At 38.6% G+C, this 9,759-nt stretch overlaps 1 protein-coding gene across 1 annotated transcript; it reads right to left on the bottom strand.

The window, feature by feature from the left end:
- Positions 1-8,942: 8,942 nt before the first annotated feature.
- Positions 8,943-9,488, bottom strand: LOC123233671 (ran-specific GTPase-activating protein-like). Its single transcript, XM_044659731.1, has one exon. It carries the CDS (start codon positions 9,486-9,488, stop codon positions 8,943-8,945), a length of 546 nt encoding a protein of 181 aa, XP_044515666.1.
- Positions 9,489-9,759: the final 271 nt, after the last annotated feature.

Raw genomic sequence — 9,759 nt, 5'->3', positions numbered from 1 at the left:
CACAAGAATAGTCCACTGTGGATTGCCTCAATCAACATTGAAAAGTGAAGTGATATCTTTAAATACAGGACTCTTGGAAAGACACTCTTGTTTTAAGGTTATTTCCTGGTTCCGATTGACAGCCTACACTAATACTGCTTTCTTGATAGAGCTACAATGAATTCTGTTTGAATGAAGTATTCCATGTAACAGATGTGAACCGAAGGCCCCGTCTGTGTCACAGTTTATCCCAGGGAAGATGTCCTTTGTATAGTAACTATTTAAACTACCTACCTGTACATGTTAAGTATTCTTAATAAAATTTTGAAATTTTTCAAAAAAAAACCAACTGTATGTGAGGAGTGTGTGTGTGTGTGTGTGTGTGTGTGTGTGTGTGTGTGTGTGTGTGTGTGTGTATGGGAGGGCAAGTTTTGCAATTTCTTTTTGACTAAGGGGGAAAAAAACTATCTTGGTCCTTGGAGACTGATCATGGTCATATACCAGCATTAATCAATTAAAAGCAAAGAAAATTGAGCAACAGAAAGCAGGATTTCAAGTCCATTAGAGGATCTGCTAAAATCTCATCAAAGGATGAATTCAAGTCCTTAGTCACAAACAAATTAAAATGCATAAGTCCTTCAGAGACCAACATGAGTTAAAACTTGTGCCAGGGGAAGAAGGCAAGCCCAGAAAGTCCATTATCAATCCATCCACATTAATGACCTCAGGCAATTGCAGCTGCCAATGGACCTGCCAGAGAATTCTTCGATGGAGCCAGATGCCATTGCTAGCAGTATCTCCTACAGCTTGGCATCTGAAGTTTGTGACTGTTGTCCAATGCAGGGACCATTTGTTAGATTAAACAGCCTTTATCTTCAGACTTGTGTTATTGAAACATATGGCTGAAATGCCTTAGATGAAAAATCTACTTAGGATCAAAAGAGATAAGTTGGAGGATGGGTGCTTATAATCTCATTTTATCTTCTTTGTTGAACTGGGGGAAGAATTCAGTATCCTTAGATTTCAAGCTGGAAGGGAACTAACAGATCATCTAGTCCAATGATCTCATTTTATAGTCAAGGGCCAGAGAAGTTAGATTTACTTACTTGAGGTCACATAGGTTGTAAGTAGCAGAACAAATGGAACCCAGGAAGAGTCAAAAACTAAGAAAAGCCCTAAGAAACAGTGGCCCTTTGGAGGCCCTAGGAAATATTGGCAGGCCAACTTCAACACATTAACCATGTTTAATGCATGGCATGAAACATGATGAGAAACAGCATGGCACGGTAGACATGAAGCCAGTCTGGCTTAGGAAGGCCTGCGTTCAATCCCTCTTTGGATATATACTAAATATGTAACCCTGGACAAATTATTTAAGCTCTCGGTGGCCCCTAGCATCTCTCAAGATTATAAATTACAGAGAAGTTACTGAAATGCCCAGATCATTATACCAATGAAATCGAGTTTCCAATGAACTACCCCAAACACTAGTTTTCCTTTCTCTTATTTTTTAAACCTTATCTTCCATTTTATTTTATTTTTTAAAAAATTTAACATATAAGGATATTTTATTTTACCAATTACATGTAATAACAGATTTCCACATGCTTTTCTGAAGTTATATGATCTAAATTGTCTCCTGCCCTTCCTTCCTCCCCTCCATCCCACCCCCACCCCAAGCTCTTATCTTTTATTTTAGAATCAATGCTGTGTATTGGTTCCAAAGCAGAAGAGTGGTAAGGGCTAGGCAATGGGGCAGTAAAGGCATTGCTCAGAGTCACACAGCTAGGAAGTGTCTGAGGCCAAATTTGAACCTAGGATCTCCCATCTCTGGGCCTGGCTCTCAATCCACTGAGCCACCTAGTTGCCCTACCCACCAAAAAAAATTTTTTTTTCAAGAAAACAGGATGTACATTGATAGTCAGATTAAGAGCATGAACTGTGACTCCACAGAGAATGTAAACTGCTTTGAGTAAACATAAACAACAAAAGAAACGCCAATTATCCTTTGGGGAAACTTGACCCTGGGCCATCCTTGCCACTATGCCTCTTTTGTTCTATTTCTATACAAAATTTGACTTGGCCTGGGGTTGGTAGGAAGGATCCACCATATTTGCCCTCCTGAAACCCAGGTTTAGGTTTACTCATAGTAAACTCCCCCAATTCATCTGATTAACATAATCAAGTCTGATAAAAGCTATTACTAACGAAGCTGGCACGGGCCCCTCTTTCTTTGGTATCTTGGTATTCTGTGGAAGGTATAGATAACACACTGATCTACCCCCTTATAATTGGCATAGTTGGCATGATAGTCTACCTTGCTACAAATTAGGGGAAGTGGGACAGAATGACATATTGTGGTGTAGTAGAAAGAACCCTAGAGTAGTTGTGGAAAGACATTTAGTTTTATTACTAGTTCCTCCACTAACTTGATCTGTGACTCCAGTCAAGTTATTCTTCTTTCTATGTCTCAGTTACCCCATATGTAAAATGATGGTGCTAGAGTAACAGGTACTTCCAACTTCACAGAGGTAGTAAGTAGCAGAGTTGGAATTTGAACCCAGATCCTCTGACTCCAAAACTTACACTTCATTTTTTCCCTCAGGACCAATGGTATCAAGAAGCCATGAGCTCAATGTCTTATCTCTCTCTCCCCATCCTTGTAATTGGAGGAGGAAATAATAATGCAAATTGTCATATACAAAAAAATGAAAGAGGAAGATGCAAAGCAAATATTCATTGGAGGGGTGGGATACTTCTGAGGAGTAGAAGAGAAGATTAGAGCCCCCAAAGATTGGAGAAAAAGGAAAACTTGCTTAAAATGAATAGGCTTGGGTTTTATAGGACCAGGCTTCTCTCTTTCCTTGCATTACTTTCTTTACAAGTATAATGTAAAGTGGAATGACAAGGCCACCTTTCCTAGTAGTCATTTTTATTGCTCAGAGTAGTCAGGATACTTGACTGGAGTTTGCCAAAGTTCAGAACATCAGTAGGGAAAGGTTGTTTCTGTTGCTATTGTTCACTCAATCACCAATGTGAATTTATATGATTATTCTTTGTCCCTTCTGTGACTAATTCAGCAATAATTATTAATCCAGGTTAATTGAAAATTCAGCCCATATCCGGTGCCATTGAATGCAAAATCTGGACTTGATGTGCTCAATGGGCCCTTATATCTCCGAAACCATTTAGTCTGTCAATCAACAAACATTTATTAAGCACCTATTCTAAAATACTGTGATATACCCTGGGAATACAAAGGCAAAAGGGTCTCTGCCCATGGGGAACCCACAAGCTAATGGAGACAATATATAAATAACTATATAGAAACAAGCCAGCCACAAGATAAATCGGAAGTAATAAACAGAAAGAAGACAGGAGAATTAGGAAGGTTGAGGAAATGCTTCCTCTGAGATATAATAAATTGAGCTGTGGATGTCATTTTTAATTTCAATGGCTTCTCTGCATCTCAGACCAGACTCTACCTGGGAGAAGGGCTCCTCCAATAGATCAACTATATTGTCCCCACACAGCTTCTTGGTCCAGAAAGATGGAGATTATTCTCTCCCCTCCAACCTCCTCCAGTACGCAAAATTCAATGAAAGTTTCTTCTACTAGTAGAAGTTCCATTTCCCAAGCCTACCACCTCTACAGTTTAGATTTGATTGCCAGATTCTGTGTAGTTTTGCCTTGATTTAAAAAAAATGCCCAAAGCAATGCTACCAAACATTAAGAGAACATAAGTAAGGGGCAACTATGTGGTCAATAGATTGAAAGCCAGGCCTAAAGACAGAAGGTCCCGGATTCAAATATAACCTCAGATATTTCCTAGTTGTGTGACTCTGGGCAAATCACTTAATCCCCATTGCCTAACCCTTACCAGTCTTCTGCCTTGGATCCAATAGGTTAAACAAAAAAAAGATATAAAAAGGGCAGTGTTGTGAATCACCCTCAGAATTGAAATCAGGCAATCTGTGTGATTCTGAAAGAATAATTATCTCTGAGATTCAGGGTCTCTAGGCTTATAGAGCCCAAAGAAGGAAAGAAAGCTATAGTGAACTCCTTGTATCTAAGATAAAGTCTTGTTATTAATTTTAAGATCAGGCTCAGTCCCATCATCGGTGCCTTGATTACTCACAGGAATGGCAGGTAGATTAATTAGTTGGTATGGATAAAGATTCTTTGAAGGTGAAAATCTCAAAAGAAATAGGTGCTTAGGTATGTCCCAACCAGTCTTCTTATCTTTGTCTCTTATTCCTAGCAGAGAAAAATGAGAAACATAACCAATTATCTCATAGCCAAGCCTTCAAGGAAAGAGTTGGTTCCCTACTGAAGAGAATTGTTTTCCTCAGTTGCTGTGGGAGGCAAGTAACAAAATTACATGTTCCAGCACTTGTTCACAGTCTCCCTCTTACTTACAATAGAATCATTTAATCAGTCAGTCAATATTTTTTAAGTATTTACCATATTCCTGGTACTGTTCTAAGCACTAAAGATACAAAGACAAAAGTGACATAGTCCCTGTCCTTAGGAAGCCTACATTCTAGTAGAGGAAAAACATGTACACATAGATATATATATATACATATATATATATATGTATATATGATGAATTCAAAGTAAATTTGGAAGAGGGTGCACTAGCAGCTGAGGGGTATGGGAAAGACTTCATGTAAAAGATGGAATTCATTATGACAAAGAACCCAGAGAAAGAAATGCTGGAGTCAGAATGTAGATGAAAGCATACGATTTTTCAATTGTTTATTTGGATTTATGTTTGGGGGTTCTGGTTTTATGTAATTATTTGCTTACAGAAATGAAAATTATGGAAATATGTTTTGCATGATAATACATGTATAACCCAGATCAAATTGCTTGCCAGCTCTGGGAGTGGGGAGAAAAGGGAAGAAGGGAGACAATATGGAAATTTGTTATTACATGTAATTGGCAATCAATAAATACATTAAAAAATAAAAGATGAAATTCAAGTTGAGTCTTCAAGAAAATCAGGGATCCTGAGAGGCAGAGAAGAGAATGCATTCCAAAGCACTTGGATCTGAGCAATGCATGAGTGATTTCAATAATGGAGTTTCTTTGGAGTTAACATGCCTATAACACATCCAAACTGCCACATTGCTTCCCCACATTGTCTGGAAGCAAGCACTAGCTATCCTCTTCACCCAGTGGCTCCCATTGCTCTCAAACAAGTCTTTTCCACAAGTCTTCTTCATTGGTTCCAAATAAAGGATAATTGTGTGGATTTGTGCTTTAATGTATCTTTCTAATCAATGCAATAACTTTGGGGCTAATTTATGAAAATTGAATACAGTGACAAAATGCTGCATTATAACTCTAGTTATTACCATAGAATAAAGGAAGTGTTTGGTGAAATTTATGGACTGTGGAGAGTGCAAACTGAACACTAAAGAAGACATTCCCTAGTTCTTCAGGAAACAAACCCACAGATGTTGCTCCAAAGGGCTGTCTCTTGGAGTAGCTTGAGAATTTGAAGTTTCTTAGCAAATGTGTGAATTAGTTATTTCCAATAAGCTTCTGATATAGCAATAATTAAAATAATAATAATAATAGCTAGATTTCTATGGTATTTAAAAATTTACATGGACACGAATACACAACTATATATATACATATATATATGTATATATAGATTTAGTTTAATAGCTTAAGACAGAGGTGTCAAACACTCTGCCAATGGGACCCATTGCAGCAGCCAATTTCCGTGCATAGTTTAGTGGCCTCATTTTTCTTTGAATCTGAAACCAGTGACTTAAGGTATTTCACTTTTCTGAGCTCATCTATAAAATGGGGATAATAACTTATTTCGCCTCTTTCACTAGGAGACCTTCAGACTTAAAGGAAGTCATCAGATCAAAGATCTGGAGCTAGAAGAGATCTTAGAGGACAATGAGTCATTGACAGAAGAAACTGAAGCCCAGAGAAAATGAGAGACCTGTCAAGATCACATAGCTCATAAGTGTTTGAGGTAAGATTTTAACGTAGGTTTTCCTGTCTACAAGTTTGTTTTCTTAACCACTTCAGCAAACCACATCTCTAAATAATGTAAGTAAAATGTGTTAGAGTCAGGAATGGTGATGCATATCTGTTGTCTTTGCTGCTGAGGAGAATAAAGGGGGTAGGTTTCTTGACCTCAGGAATTCTGAACTAGTAAAATCAAAACCAAATTTGTTGCCAAATCCAGAACCAATATGCTGACCAACCAGAAGAGAGGGAAGAAGGAAGAAGGTACCAAGTTGCCCGAGGAGTGGAAAATAGGCTCTAGTCAAAGAAGCAGAACAGGTGAAAGTTTCTGAGTAATCAGTGATTTATTAGACCCCAGGGTGACCTTTCATTTCCAACCTGGGGAAGGTAGGGAGACCTAATCTTCTAAAAACAAACAAACAAGTAAATGAATGAATAAATAAAAAGACAAGTTAGTAAATAAACAAATCAATGAATGAGTAATAAATGAAGAGATGAACAACTAAGAAATATCTATATACATATATATGTATTAATGGTAAAATAGAATGTTTTACAAATTTTAAAATACTACATAATTGTTAGTTGTTTTTGTCAATTTTATTGATGGTATTATTGTTACTTCCTACAAACTACACTCTATCCTACACCTTCCATTGGAACTAAAAAAACTCTCCCCTGGGATCTTGGGCTTTAGTGAGCTTTCATTTTATTTACTGGCACCTAGTGATCTACATCACTTCCCAGCCATCTCCATTCCCTATCTGGATCCTAAGAAAAAAACTTTCTAACAAGTTTTTGTCTTTCCCTATCAGACTCTAAGTTCTTTGAAGGCACTGAATGTTTTGCTTGCTTCTATTTGTATCCTTCAGTCTTAGAACATTATGTAGAACATAGAAAATATTTTTTAAAATACTTTTTCATTCTTTCCAAATAGGGTAATTTCTTCTCTCCCCAATCACTCTATTGCATAAACACACCCACACTCATATAGTCAATAGCTTGGTTGAAATATTTGGATTTCTTATAGAGAATAAGAGATTTATATTCCTAACCACCAGTGCCTAGACAGGTAGATGGGGCAGTGGATAGAGCACCAGACCTGAAATCAGAGAGACCTGAATTAAGATATAGCTTCAGACACTAGCTGTATGATCTAAGGCAAGTCACTTGACCCTGTTTGCCTCAGTTTCTTCATCTTTAAATTGAGCTAGAGAAGGAAATGGCCAACTACTCTAATATCTCTGCCAAGAAAACTCCAAATGGAGTTACAGAGAGTCAGACACAATTGAAATGACTGAAAAATAAACCACCAGGGACTAGATTCAGGTCTATTGTTGATGAAACCAATAAATTCCCAAAAGTATTGTGACCTGAGCAGTATCATTCCTTTCACAAAGGCTTTCTTTCTTTTTTTTTTTAAATTATGAAACACTTTGAAAAAAAGTCTGATCATCAGAAAAAAGGAAAGGGGGAGAGAAAGCCCATTTTCTGATGATCCATTTCTTTAGGGCCAGGGAAAATGTAGAAGAAGGAAGCATAAGAGATTCTTTGTAGTTAATTTGAAAGACAGCATCTGGCAGAGGAAATGTTCCCTGGTAGGACAGCAGTGCAAATGCTTTTTGACAATTCTAATCAAGCAGAGTTCTTGTTAGCATTCAAGATGGCCATGATGATAAATTATAGGAATAATTTTGGTTCTTTGTCAGGAGTTGGATGATATCTGCTTGCAACACATCTGTACTCATGCATCCTGAATCACTGACTCAAGAATGGATACAGCAGCACAAAACTTCTGAATGTCCCTCATACTCCTATAACAACATGTTCAGGTCAACTGGAGGATAAATAAGAGAAACCAATGACATAGCACATTCAATTCCCAGGGCAGTTGTAGGAGCAAGTAAACCTCACAGAGTCCAGCTGATTCTTTATGGAAAACTAATGAAGAGTGTGAACTTGGGCATGAAGTTGTCTGTTTAGCAGGGAAAGGCTACATTGAGTTCTCCACATGCCTTCTCTTAGACTCTGTTCTGACCAGTAGAACATATTTGTGACTTGAAAATAAGTAAGATATCTTGTAGTTATTATTGTTGCCCATCTTTTGTTTTTGAAAAGGACCAATGACATCATGGCATAATGTCTCTAGTTTGGTTTAAGTAAGCCAGAATTATAGTCATCAGCCTTAACCTGACTTCCAGTCATCAAAGTCTAGTGGCAAGACAAAAGTCAGGGCAGCTGGTGATGGCCCAGGAAGCAGTGGCTTCTTTGATGTCTGACCTATGATGGTTGTAAACCTATTCCCTATATTACATTCATATGTAAATAGACCAAATATTGTTTCCCTGCTTTAGTGATAGTAGTGTACATATTACATAGGGAACATATATTCCTTCTTGCTGGCCTTGGAGGACATATTTGTAAAATTGAATTTGTATATATTAGTATATGTGAACATATACACTTATGTTTATGGCATAGTCCTTTTCAAAGATACTGGAATGGTTTGCCATCTCCATCCTTAATGGATTAAAGTAAACATGTTGTGATTTACTCAGGACTACAAGCTAATGAGCATTTTAGCCACCTACATATTTAGAGATATAGACATAGGTATGGATAAATATTTAAAGGTGTATAGACATATGTGGATCTGTATACACAAATATGTGTATGTATTTTTTTAAGTGTCCTAAAAACGTCTTCATGCAGATTTAAGTTTGTAAAATAAAAGAAAATTGCACTAAAATTTTTGGGATATTGTTATAAGGAAAAGATAAGAAATGATGGTTTAGTCAGTGCTAGGGGCATGAGACTAACTTCTTGTTTCCAGTATCTCCAAAACAGAGAGTAGAACAGAACATTCAATTTCATGTGCAAAGTTTCTTGGTCGGCTAACATCTCATTTTCAAAGGGTCTCATTGGACCTCTTCCTTCCTCCTACTCGCCCAGCACGGTCTCAGTCACAATGTGTTACAAAAATGAACACTGCTTTTCTCTGTTTTTTTTTGCTCCTTCTTACATTCTTCGAATTTTGCCTTAAATATCTGGGCATTTTCTGCATTCAGGAATCGGATGGCCAGCAGCTCTGGCTTTGGACTTTCATCAGCAAAGTCAGCAAGTGTCTTCCAAATCCAAGCCCTGTCACAGGCTGCACTGGGCTTCAGCTCCATCAGTGGAGTTATATAGTGATTCGCACAGATCTTCAGTGTCTTGTCCCGTCTCATGAGAAGGCGAACTGTCCCTTTCTCCTTGTGTCTCAGTAGCTTCACCTCACCAGTCCCTCTCTCTTTCCATGCTGGATGTTCATCCTCAGACGTAAATCGGAACAGCTTTGCTCTCATCTTAAAGAGCTCTTCTTCATCGTCCTCCAGGGTCTTATTCTGCTCAGGCAGAGAGTCTATGGGCTCAAACTCCGGGATTAGACCAACCTTGGTATTGTGGCTGGTATCATCCATGCTCTCCCTGGACAAATCAGGTTCTTCACGAAATTCCTCAGCAGCCGCCATCAGAGCGGAGTGGGAGGGAAAGAGGGCGCCATGCGTCAGAGGCGGCAGCGATGACTGGTGCCATTGATGTGATTGCGAAGGTGAAGGCGAAGGCGAAGGTGAAGGCGAAGGCGAAGGCGAAGGGGAAGGCGAAGGTGAAAGTGAAGGCGAACGTGGTGGTGCTGGATTCATCCTCGTCTGTCGCTGGTGGCTCCTTGCCCCAGGCTTACCTAAGCTCAGTCCCGCCACCCATACGCGCCCAGGCCCCTTCCCCCTTGACCCTGGTGGGCGG

The sequence above is a fragment of the Gracilinanus agilis genome, chromosome 2 (assembly GCF_016433145.1).
Source record: "Gracilinanus agilis isolate LMUSP501 chromosome 2, AgileGrace, whole genome shotgun sequence".
NCBI classification, from domain to species: Eukaryota; Metazoa; Chordata; class Mammalia; order Didelphimorphia; family Didelphidae; genus Gracilinanus; species Gracilinanus agilis.
The sequence above is the reverse complement of the archived record's forward strand: the minus strand, read 5'-3'. Positions and strand labels throughout refer to the sequence as shown.

Excerpts from the sequence above, each read along its gene's own strand:
- LOC123233671 (XM_044659731.1), bottom strand. The coding sequence starts at position 9,488 with ATGGCGGCTGCTGAGGAATTTCGTGAAGAACCTGATTTGTCCAGGGAG.